Source organism: Pseudorca crassidens, chromosome 9 (assembly GCF_039906515.1).
Source record: "Pseudorca crassidens isolate mPseCra1 chromosome 9, mPseCra1.hap1, whole genome shotgun sequence".
Taxonomy (NCBI): Eukaryota; Metazoa; Chordata; class Mammalia; order Artiodactyla; family Delphinidae; genus Pseudorca; species Pseudorca crassidens.
The window spans coordinates 24,631,947-24,644,438 of record NC_090304.1 but is presented as its reverse complement, the minus strand read 5'-3'; the positions used below and the strand labels follow the sequence as shown (position 1 = coordinate 24,644,438).

At 45.7% G+C, this 12,492-nt stretch overlaps 1 protein-coding gene across 1 annotated transcript in view; it reads left to right on the top strand.

Moving 5' to 3' along the window:
• The first annotated feature begins 3,845 nt into the window (after window positions 1-3,845).
• The window catches only part of NAT10 (N-acetyltransferase 10), a 38,843-nt gene continuing 30,196 nt past the window's right edge, over window positions 3,846-12,492 (top strand). The window contains exons 1-6 of the mRNA XM_067749462.1: window positions 3,846-4,058; window positions 5,986-6,108; window positions 6,455-6,546; window positions 8,688-8,859; window positions 10,224-10,346; window positions 11,997-12,058. Coding sequence (XP_067605563.1) covers window positions 6,001-6,108; window positions 6,455-6,546; window positions 8,688-8,859; window positions 10,224-10,346; window positions 11,997-12,058 — 557 coding nt within the window. The 5' untranslated portion in view covers window positions 3,846-4,058; window positions 5,986-6,000. The remainder of the gene's footprint in view (window positions 4,059-5,985; window positions 6,109-6,454; window positions 6,547-8,687; window positions 8,860-10,223; window positions 10,347-11,996; window positions 12,059-12,492) is intronic.

Genomic DNA, 12,492 nt, shown 5'->3' with positions numbered 1-12,492 from the left:
ATAACTTTTTAAAAAGTCCCATTAAGATCTGAGTCTTGGTACTAGGTGTTCTGTATAAAATGTGAATACTTGTCCTACCTGCAGAAGGCCTTGTTTGGGCAAATGCATATTCTAGCAGAGTTGAAAGAAAATGATTATCACACGTGGCCCTGTAGCTTCTTGGTATAGCAAGACTCCATATATAAAGTACTTTCAAGTAAATGCACAGTATCAGTCATCTCATGTGGACAATGAGACTTCTATTTTAAAGCTTTAAGGTAGAGTGTCATTGATTACCTTGGTTAAGGCTTTTTTTTTCAGATCCTAATATCCCTAAAGAATATGAAAGTTTTTCTGATCATCATATCTTGATATTAAAATGAAATCCGTTAAATATTTTTAATCAGTTAGCTTCTGCAGTTTTTTTGTCTCCTATGTATATGACTCTGTTATGTGGGAGACTTCACTTAGAGACATGAGAATGTGTGTTTATTCTCAGAAGGCTCATGCACTGAGATGTTCTGTCGACAAGCAGTTCATAAAATGTAGAAGGTAGTTGAGTAGTCAGCCTAAGTGTCTTAGGAAATTTGTATTGTTCATTATATTTTCAGTAATATATCTTATTAGGGGAAATGGGATACAGGTAAGCACAGAGTTAAAACCCTTCAGTTCATCTTTAAGCTTCTGAATCCCCATCCCAGTTGAGTTCTTATTAAGAACTCTGAAGTTTTATTGACTATAAGTTATATCAAAAGAATCAGTATTGCCCTTGAGCTTATCCCTTCTAAAAGAGTTAATGGGGAGGGAGACCCCTCAGGAATATTAAAGTAATTTGTTAAGCCTCATCTCTATACCCTTTCCCATTTTGAATTCTACAAAACTACTGGTAAAGACTAGTGAATGTTTTAAATTACATTAGATTAAATTATATTAAAACCTGATACCTTATTGTCCTTGAGTGAAGTTTGCTTTAGTTGTTTATACCATCAAGCAAAGCTCTAAGTGAAGAAGTGCTACTTGTGAGAGGAGAGGAAAAAATTTAAATCTCTGGTAGCCTTGCCTTCCTTACTTGTTAGACTACTACATTCTTCTCAATTGGGATTTCAGTACCTTACTTTAACAGCTGTTCTGAAGCCTAATCCAGTCCCATGCAGAAGACTGGCTCCTTAAGTTTGTAAGTAGTGAAAGGCCACCTGATTTAGTAAAGACAATTTTTAGTGTTGTGTTCTTAACTTCTAATATTGGTTTTCTTTAAGTACGGTGTGTTTATTAGGGAGCCACTGTATTAAGTCAGTAAACTAACGCTTCATTCAGTAAATATGGGTACTCTTTGCCAGGCCACCATTCCAAGCACTAAGCATTCAGTGGTGACAGAATCACTGTGGTTCCTGCTTTCATTGAACAGTTTGATCAAAGATATTGACGTGATGACACTGAGGTATGGCAAAAGCCATTATGGAGCAATATGGTTGATGATAGATATTAAGGCCATGATAGGATAGGACCCAGTTAAAATGATCAGGAAAGACTTTTTTGAGAGGAGTAATTAAGACTTGAAGGATGAGGAGTAGTAAACTAGTAAAGAAGGGGAGAGAACCACATGTCCCAAGTCCAGTCTCCAGTGACTGAGAAAGGCTCTCACTCAAGTGAAAAGAGTACAGATTTAGTAGAGCTAGAAGGAAGCTGAAGCAACAGTAAGGGCTACTAAGAATAGCTTTGTAAGTTCTATTCCATGTTAAGTTTTGTCTCTAACAGTTGGAAACAAGATTTCTAAGCTGTGTGTATAGGGGGTGGGGTTGGGGGGGAGAGGATGGTGGGTCACCTAATAAAATTGCCATTTAAGAACATTCAGTGCATGGAATTCCACTGTGGTCCAGTGGTTAGGACTCTGTGCTTTCACTGCTGCGGGCCCGGGTTCAGTCCCTGGTTGGGGAACTAAGATCTTGCAAGCCTCGTGGAGCAGCAAAAACAACGCAACAACAAAACCAACCCCCCCCCCCCAAAACAGTGCAGTGTTGAGAACAAAATAATATGGTGCAAGAGATGGCTATTGGAGTAGCCCATGTAAGAAACGGTAACAACATAAAGTGGAGGGTGGTAGTAAATGGGATTCTACATATTTCCTATCTAACTGGCCACTGCTCAGTATCCTTTGCTGAGTTCTCCAGGCCTTGGTTGCAGACTTCATCCCTAGCTAACATTCTTCCCTAGCTGATCTTATCCAATCCCAGGACTTTGACTACAATCAGCATTTTAGTCACCCAAGTAGTTCTAGGTCCCAAACTCCCCAAAACAAACTCCTACTTTAATATCTTGCTTTGAATGTCGAGTATTCGAAATTGATTTCTTGATGAACCTACATCCAGTTGCTCGTATCTTTGATTACCTTTCATACCTTGTATCTATAGTCCTTAAGCAAATCTACATGTGGTTCTACCTTGAAAATATATCCTGAGTCTACTAGCACTTTGTGACCAGCACATCAGAACAGGTAGCTACAGTAGCTTATAACGGTTCTCTGTGTTTCTACTCTTGCTCTCCTGTAGTATAGTTTTTTGCATAGCAGCCAGATTGAGCCTTTTAAAAGGGCAAATCAGATTTTGTCACTTCCCTGTTACTCAGACCCCAGTGGTTTCCCATCACACGTAGAATTCAAATCTGTGGTCCATGTGCCCTTCAATTATCTGGTCTAGTTTCCTACCATTTTTCCCTTTGCTCACTGTACTCTGGTCACACTGGCTGCTTTGCTGAGACTTTTTCCATCTTGGAGTCTTCATGTGTTACACTTAATGCATGGGAAAGCTTTTCACTCCATTGTTCTTAAGGCTCATTCTTTCTAAATTCAGGTCTTACTCCAAGTCACCAGAGTCCTTCCAAGTCCACCTCTAAAGCAGTGCCTTATTTTTTACTCACTGGATACTTTTTTCTTAACACTTTTTTCTTACCTAGACTGTAAGTTTCACAGGAGATAGGAGTGTTTTGGTCACTATCTCTTGTGTCTAGCATATTGACATTTTGTTGAGGGAATTACAAAAAAATACGATGGGCGGTGCTGCTGATTACATTAGATTTGGAGGTAGAGAATTACATTCTGCTTTGAGGAAGGAGTTTAAGGAAGAAAGGCAAATGAATTCGGCTTCAACTTTCTGACTGAGGCATCGAGAAATGTTGAGCAAGCAGTTGGATTTGTTAAATTCAACGATCTGGCCAAAAAAACCATAACTACATAGGTGGCCCTTCAAGTCAACCGCTTGACCGAGTTCGTCCGAGAGTGGGTGGGGGGGGAGGGGAAGTAACGAAAGCAGAGCCTCAGAGCTGGTTTTCAGAACAACAGCATTTGACAGCCAGATACAGGCCTAAAGGCAGCCTGCCAAAGTACAGGAGCAGCAATGGTGGGTAGAAAATCTACGGAATGCCAGAGAGGTCTACAAGGTCATTACTGAGGATGGGGAGGGTCAAGTGAGCTGAATGACAGCTCTGCTGATCGAGTTTCCCCATCTTATCACATTAAAATAGTTAAAGTAAGAGGACTGTCAAAATTACGCACAGATCCCCGGAGCCAGTCATCTCGCATAACCAGGCTAACACTGAAAACCCCAGACCACTTACCGTGTGCTGCCCCGGACCTGTCTGGGCACCCGAGCTGGCCCCAGCGCACTGACAGGCCCTGCGGGTGCGGGCATCTGCTTACTCTGCCCTCCGTAGTCACGGTCTCTTAATTTTGATACGAAGAGGCAACTTAACAACGCGCACCACAGCTACGGCGGGCAGAGACTAAACCGCGCAGCCGCAGTTGCTGCAGCCCCGCCTCCCGGGTCCATGACGTCATCACGCAGGGACAGGGGTGGAAAAGGTCCCCTCTCGCTGGCCGTCTCCGCTCCGTTAGTTCGCCAGCGCACGCACCGCCTACGGGCGCCTGAGCTGGACGCGCGTTGCCGAGGGAGGCAAACTGTGAGAGTCGGCGACCAGGCATCCGCTAGGGGCAGCCCGTTGCGCCCGCTTCTCCCGCAGAAGTTCGGTGACCCCCCCACGTGCTTCCTCTTCGCTCCTGGCTGGAGTCCGCCCGGCTCTGGGCGCAGGTACCCATCACGGGATGGCTGGGGATGGGTGCCGAGGTCGGTGTCCGTGTCCTTCTTGGGCCCGGAGGAGACTGGCTCCAGGACGAAGGCTCTGCATCCGTGGTGATGCCCGGCCCATGCCGACTGCCGCCCCACCCGGGCGCTCCTAGATAACAGGACCCTCTTCCCCAGTAGGCGGCCACTCTCGGGAGTGCTTCTCGAGAGCTCTGGCGGGTTGCGTGGCTTGATCTCCATCCTCTAGGGGCTCTGGGGGTGGGGTGGGGTGAGTGGGTGGGTGACAACACGTTTGCTTTCTGCGGAGCTTGCCCACAGTTCCTGATTGCAGCACCTGGCACTGAACTGAGGCAGTCTGATTTCATCTAGATCCTCCCACGCTCTTAGCTACTTCACTCTGCTCATTCGTTTATACTCCGTATTCTGCAGGCACATTCAGGACTTTGTTTTGTTTGCCAGTGCACCTGGAGTGGTGCCTGGCACATAGATGCTATGTATATTTCTTAGACTAATAGATGAATGAAAAATAATCCTCTTTCTCTTCTTTCAAGGCCCTCCTCATCCATTAAGCCTTCCATGGCAACTCCAGCCCACAGTAATCTCAGACTTTCATCAGACCACTGTAGCAATTAGTTTTACATCTAATTTGTCTGTCTTTAGACAGATTATCCCTCATTTCTTTCTCTTAAATATTTTCTTTAAGGAAAATGAAAGCTCCTCGAAGTCAAGGCTTTATCTGGTACTACTTCTGGGGCTCCCACAGTAACTAGAACAAAAAGCAATAATTAGTTGTTGATTGGTTGTGGGGTCTTTGTGTGGCCCGCAACTCAGCTGACAAGCTGGTCAGGTTGGTGAACTGGAAAGGGTTCAGGCTTTGGAATCAGGGGAGGCCTGCATGTGAATCCTGTCTCCGTCACTTTTCTTCCTTGGGGTACTTGAGTATTTATACTTGGTCTTTTCTTTATAAAATAGGAGCTATTGATTATGACGTAGTGTTTTACAGTAAGATCGAACTGCTAAAATCTATGTTTGGATTGAGAGGTTAGAAAGACAATTAAGGCAGGGTTAAGTTTCAGTTAATGAGCTTTAGGTGTAGAATTAGAATGCAGCAAGCACTGGAGTTTCTAAGTAACATGTTATTTTTACTTTTACATTGTAGAAGCATAATTGATATTTTTGATGTTTCTTTGGTGTATTTATTATAATGATGCAATGTTCTATCATACGTAATCACAATAACTTTTGAAATCTCTCTGTACAGGCTTCAGTATAGTTTTCCCTCCTTTGAGGAAACAGATGGCCACGTTCCATCATAGTAATAGTCAATTGATTTCTTTTCCTGACTTTGTTAGTAATATATGTGAATTAAAAAAAACCCCACAAAACTCCAAAAAAACAAAAGAACAAAATAAGAATCATCTGTTATCTCACCATCCATAAATAACTACTTTACATTTTGGTGTTTTCTTCCAGTCTTTTTTTCTATATATATATTATGTACACGCATATCCTGCCATGTTATCCTCTAATAAGTATCTGTATCCATATCCTTAGATAACATATGAAAATGATTTTGAACAAATTTTTTTGAAAACCACTTTATTTTCCCATAGATATATCATACATTTTAATCATTCTTTTTTTGAACATTGTTTCCGATTTTTGAAAAACTCCTCCATAGGGGGGTGAATTAAAGCTTCCCTGTTGACTTCCCATGCCAAGGGAACATTTTCTTCACCTTTCAAGCCTAAGTTTCGTAATTTAAAAAATGAGGCCGATGTCTTCCCTAGGGAGCTGTTTGAGGGTTCAATAAGATGATACTTATAAATGTGCCTTAGCTCAGCCTCCCAGCCCCACAGGAGGCGGCCAGCTAATGTTCCTCACGCAGAACCTGGATGTTCATGTCCAGTTGTGTCTTTTCCTTCTGTTTTAGTGATAGTTTTTCACCATGCATCGGAAGAAAGTGGATAACCGAATCCGGATTCTCATTGAGAATGGGATAGCTGAGCGGCAGAGGTCTCTCTTTGTTGTGGTCGGAGATCGAGGAAAGGATCAGGTAAGACCTGGTAAATGCTCCCTGACTTACTTTGTATCCTGTCCCAAAGAGTCAGCATGTTACAGATACTCTGGGGTTTCACACATAATGACTGGTTTTCTTTAAGTGAAATGCCTAGTGGGAACATTCTTTTACTTATTGGAAGTGATAAATACTCAGTATTTAGAATTATTAACAGACAGGTTAACAGCTTTTGATTTGTGGTGTGGTGGACTGAGTGCAAGGGTAAGTGTATGTGCGCTGGCTTCTAGTCCCCACCTGGGCACTGCTTGCCTTGTGGTCTCGGGCCTGGCTGTCCCGGAGGTCTCTTTTGGTCCTGAGATGCTATGGCTTTTTTCTTTGGCAGGTGGTCATACTCCATCACATGTTGTCCAGAGCAACTGTGAAGGCTCGGCCTTCTGTGCTGTGGTGTTATAAGAAAGAGCTGGGGTTTAGCAGGTAAGCCGTGCCCTCTGAGCGTCCCATCCCACTTCCCATCCCTGCTTATTAGTTAAATGCTAGGAAATGATTCTTTGACGTGGTTTTTCAGGGATTCTTAATGAAGGTGCTATCTCTCAGGACACTTCTAGTAGAGAAAAATAATAGAGCTGATGCCCTTTCTTCATTCCTGACAATAAATTTCAGATCCTTTTCATGCTCTTTTCAGTCCCCAGCCCAATTCCTTGCTTTCTGCACACGAGTTTTCTTCTTAGTTTTCGCAGCTGATCAAGCCCCTCTAATAATGCAGGTTCCTTCAGTTGCTCTTGGAAGTTACCAACGACCTGATGCCTAATGCAACAACGTTTCCCCCTTTCTCCTTTTTTTCAGAGCTCTTCCTCTAGTAGTTCACTGCTGTTTTTGACAATTTGCTGTTCTTATTTTTTGAAGTTGTGGACTTAAGACTTCTTATATAGTAAAGAGCAGACCTCCAACACAAACACACTTAGGCACAAGGGGAATTTGTTGAAGTACAGTTGACCCTTGAACAATGTGGATTAGAACTGCAGGGCTCCACTTACACACGGATGTTTTTCAGTAGTAAATACTACAGTACCGCGTGGTCCGTGGTTGGTTGAATCCTGTGATGTGGAGGAGCTGCGGTTGCGGAGGGGCCGACTCTTAAGTTAGATGCAAGTTAACCCCCAGGTTTCTCAAGGGTCGGCAGTATACGGGCTAGCTCCTGAAGCCTACGGGGATGAGATTTCAGCTCTTCCGCGGGGGTGGTGTAGAGCCGCAGTGCTGACGCTCTGGTCCTTGCTCAGTCTCTCATCTCTGCGTGTCTGCTCTGTTCTTTTCCCACTTCAGGGCAGCTTTCTGCCTTCTATGGTGCCCATCGCAGAAACACCACTTGAGTTTTACGTGGTTTGGGTCCAACGACACAGAAATCAGTCTTTCTCCCAAATTCTTTTGGAAAGACATCCAGCCCTGGGCCAGAGGAGGTGGGGTGGGTCACCTACTAGAAACCTGGCAGTTCTGCCTATGACTGTGTGTGTGGAGGAGTTTGGGGTGTGGGGGGTGCTGTTCTTGGCAGATAAACCATTATAAAGTCACCTCGGAAATGCTCTCCTTTCTTTGCTTCTGTGACACTCAGACTACCTTCCTGAGCTCTTCTCTCTCCCCGAGCTCATCTCCTTCCCTAAATCCAGCTCACCTGTGTGGTTCTGTCCTTGGGCCTCTTCTCCCTCCTTTATCCCCCAGTATATGTGTCTCTGGGGCGGACTCTGCTGTGGGGAAACCCCCTGCGAAATTGGGCAGTTTACAGTGTTTTGGGCAGATTTGCCTTTCAAACTTAACCCACCTGCTTTCACTTTTAAAAATCTCTTCTGTGCCTCTTATAGCTCTCCTGCCCCTGTCTTGAGCATTAGATTAAGGCTGATGCTAAGTCATGGGCTGAGGAAGTGGAGCCCCAGGGGGAAGGCCTTGGCTCTACTGTTCAGTTAGAGAACTATGATAAAATTTTGGTTTGCTGTAACCCTTGATTCTAGAGTTTTCTCGTTCTCTCTTTTCTCTAAAAGAAACAGTTAATTGACAGTTAGGTATTCAGAGTTTTTTAAGACAAAAGTTCAGGGATTTCTGGGAGACGTCCAGATTCCGTTCCAACCCTTATATCCTCTATCAGTATTGTCTTAGATTAGAGCTGCCCTTGAGGACTTGATCCCACCATCTGGGAAGGAAGTGGATGAATTCATTTAGGAAAAATGAATAAAGTAACCCGCCATCACAGTGCCCCTCCCAGGTTCTCTGGGAAGCAGTGCTGTGTGGTTGAAGCATTGGCTTGAGACTGAGGTAATGAGGCCACTAAGGTTTGCTGTCAAGCTTTGGCTGAATGTGAGGTTTAGGGACTCCCATTACCCTTTTTGTAAAGTGAAGTATCAAAATGGCAGGGTTCTCACACAGACTTACACTGTCTCCCTCCGAAGCCCATCTGCTCTAATGCCTCTTTCATTTCCTTCAGCTTTAGAGTGAGGGGATGAGCATTATGATTTCCAAGTTCCCTTCTAGCTCTGAAGGTCTAAGTGGGTGATCGTTGAGCCTATCCCCTGCTCCCAACTCTAGCCTCTCTGGTTAACTGGCTTTCATGGGATGGGGGGTGATTGCAGTCATCGGAAGAAAAGAATGCGACAGCTGCAGAAAAAAATAAAGAGCGGGACGCTGAACATAAAGCAAGATGACCCCTTTGAACTCTTCGTAGCTGCCACAAACATTCGCTACTGCTACTACAATGAGACCCACAAGATCCTGGGCAATACGTTTGGCATGTGTGTTCTCCAGGTAGGTGACTTGCCCCAGCCCGTGACTGGAGTCAGAGTGCTAGGGAGTGCCTGGGCTGCTTGGTCACCCACAAGGACAGGTGTACAGAGCGGAGAGGAGTCACGTGTACTCCCTGCCCCAAAGCTTCATCTGTGGAGGACTTGGCCACTTTCCACAGGAACTGGATAACTCACCAACATTAAAAGAGCATTTTCTACCAAAAGCAGCACTTGTCTAGGGATACCCAAACTGGCAGTGACGCTCCATCACAACTGGGTCTAACCAGCTTGGTAAAGCACTGAACTTTGAGTGACCCTAGCACCCCAGATCCCTATTAGAACTAACTGAAGACTTTTGTGACCAGAGAGCAGTGGGACTTGTTTTAGCTAACTAGGGACGGACCCGAGTACTCGGACGTCCTATCCAGAGTGCTTGACCGAATAACCACCCCATCATTGCCCTTCTCGTCCTTAAAGTCTACTCGCTTTCTCCCCTCAGAGAAGCAGCTGGTGAGTTTCTTCACTGGTATATATTTTCTCTTGCCTGGCAAGTTGATAGATTAAGTTTCACATTTTTCTTTGTTTTGAGCTCTGGTGGTCTTTGTTTTGTTCTTTGATTCTTTGGCACCTGTGACTCCATCCGCCGCCCGCCCCCTCCCCCTGCCCCAGCCCCACCCACCAAAGAAAACATTTAAGCACAAATCCTCACATTTAAGCACAGGTTCCCACAGTTTGATATGTATTTATTATATGCATGCACTACTATGATTACGTGCATCGTAAAACATACGTTTTAAAATATAAATTAAGAAATGAGGTGGGAAATTTTGAATAGGAGTTCTAGTTTTTCCTTTCCGCATTCCAGTGGGCTGTCCATACACTGCTGGCTTACAACCCACCTTGGAGGCTGAAAAGAGCGTTTTGCCTGTTCTCACCCCATCGCTGACTGGTAGGGAGCTGCTTCTGCTCACTAGTTACCAGGTGAAGTGATGGTGGCAGCGGCTCCCCCATGTGGTGCAGTTGAGTTTTGTCAGACAGTTTCCATCTATGAACAGAGCAGAAAATGAGTGTGAGGTATTTCTGAAATTCAAGTGTGAATCAGTGTGGATTGGAGGACTTCTTTCCAAATAAGATTTTATGAGGGATTACGGGAAACACTTTGACATGTAAAACCGGGTATACTTCTTCTCCAGGGCTGGGCTCTCTTCTGTGGTCCCCTGAGTAAGGGACTGTGTGTGTGTGTGTGTGTGTGTCCTGGTGAGTCAGGTACGGGGTATGGTGTTGAGTTTGTACTCTGAAGGCCTCCTTGTACCTTATCGCCTGGCCCCTCGTTAAGCTTCCCAGTGGGTGCTCTTTGCAGCCAGTTCTAAGGTTTCCTTTTTCCAGGATTTTGAAGCTTTGACTCCAAACTTGCTGGCCAGGACTGTAGAGACAGTGGAAGGTGGTGGGCTGGTGGTTATCCTCCTACGGACCATGAACTCACTCAAGCAGTTGTACACGATGACCATGGTAAGTGTCTGTTTTTTTCTTTAACTTGATTGTGGTGGTTCAAATCAATCTGTGTTTTTGCTGCTTTCTTTTAAGAACTCCTACTGAGCAACTCCAGTGAGCGGTCAGTATAATTTCTAGGCTGGGAGCTCTTTGGAGCTAATGCGGAATTTTCTGCAGAGAAGCCTCCGTGGCCCTGGGTGTGCTTAGGAATCTGTGAATTTTGCTTTTGCTCTCAGGCATTTGCAGATTCTACACCAGTGAGATTCAGACATGATGCAGCTGTTGTGTAGTTCAGTTTCTAAAACAGTATCCCACAGAGAGCCACGCCAGTGCTTACATTTGTGTACTACAAAAAGGGGACCACGCACAGAGGTCCTCACCTGCCCTCACCCTAATGGGTAGTGGAGGAGAATTGCTGTCCCGCTCCCGGACTGGCCGGAACTTTGACTCCAGGGGGTGGGGGGGTATTTTTTTTTGCCCCAGCTGAGGGAGTGGCTGGAAGGGTTTCCCTGGATGAGAGCTGGTTCTGCCACATGGGTGCGTTGAGCCGCAGGTTTGGAGTCAATGTACATTGCCAGCTGCTCAGGAACTGTTAGGCTTGGCCTCAGGGTTTCATGAGCTGCATCCGCCCGGTGAAGTGGACTTCCTTCAGATCTCAGTGCCTGCTTCCTGTCGCCCCATCGGCCCCAGCCCCTCCGGCCTCCTCGGAGGTCTTCAGGTGCGCCCTCTCCCCTCAGCAGACTCTCACCTGAGGGCCTTCACGCCGTTTCCACGGAGTGTCTGCTGGCTCACTTCCTCGCTGCGTTCCAGTCCCTGCCAAGATACCACTTCCTCGGTGCGGCCTCTCTCACACCCTGTGTAGCATATGTGGTTGGCCTGTCACTCCTCAACCTGTTTTATTTTGCTTCAAAGCATGGTACAGCCACCTAAAGTTAGACATTTATTTGTTTATTGTCTGGCTTCCCGTGCCAGTCTCCAAACTTTATGGGAGCAGGGACTTTGTTTTCCTCCCTGGTATATTCCCTGATCCTGGAAGGGTGCCTGGCCTTTAGTAAGCCCTCCTGAAATATCTGTGAGTGAGCGAATGTCTGTGCCGACGTCACTTTGTTTGTTCCTCCTCCCTCTCTTACTTGGCTGCCTGCTTACCAACTCAGAGGGCCTTCCCTCTCTACCCTATATAAGTATTCCCCCTCCCCACCCCCCCATTGGCTGCCCCTGCACCCTGTTTCTCATTCATAGCATTTGCCAAAATTTGTGTCTATTTACTTGTTTGTCTCCGTCCAACCATTTGACTGTAAGCTTCAGGAGAATAGGTTTCATGCTTTACTAAACACCGGTGTGTGCCCAGCTTGTCTGGCGTTGGCATGTGCATTTTATTGAACGAGTGAATATGTTTTGTGCTGCTGGATAAAATGTGGGAACAGTCAAAGGTGAGGTGAGGGGACATTTGTTGTGGTAAGAAACATTGCATTTAGTGTCTGAGTCTTGCTGCAGCAGATCGCATCCGGCCAGTTTCGCATGGCAGGTTAGGTAGGAGTAGATGTTGTTTCTAGTAGCATCACTGGTGCCTCTTTTATCCCAGGGCTGTTTGCTGGAACTTCTTCACACTTGGACGCTGAACCTCAGTGGGATTTGGGTGCCTCTGTTAATGGATGTTGTCTCTTTTAGGACGTGCATTCAAGATACAGGACGGAGGCCCATCAGGATGTGGTGGGAAGATTTAATGAGAGGTGGGTCTGGAGCACGTTTCTCACTTCCTCAGCTGTGGGGAGCCACAGTGGGAGGAACATTTTCACCTTGGACCCAACTGAAAGCTGTGCTCTGTCTCAGGGAAGATAGTGCAGGAGCCCCAAATGGTGAGATTCCCGATAGCAGCGGTAGTTGTGCAGGTAACTGGAAGCAATAAAAGTGAGTGGAAGGCTGGGGCCTGGATTCTATCTTGCTTCTGGCCCTTACCAAGTCTCTCTCCCGCTCTGGCTTTTAGCCTACACATCTGTCAGAGGGGTGATTTGTCTGGACCACTCTTTTCCCAAATGTGTTTCACAGAACACTGATGTTTAAGAGGGACCTTATGACAAAGGGGTTCTCTGGTCCAGTACGTCTGGGAAATGCTGATATGGTTTTTCCTTTCTGAGGATTCACGTGAGCCTGTTTTAGCCTCTGA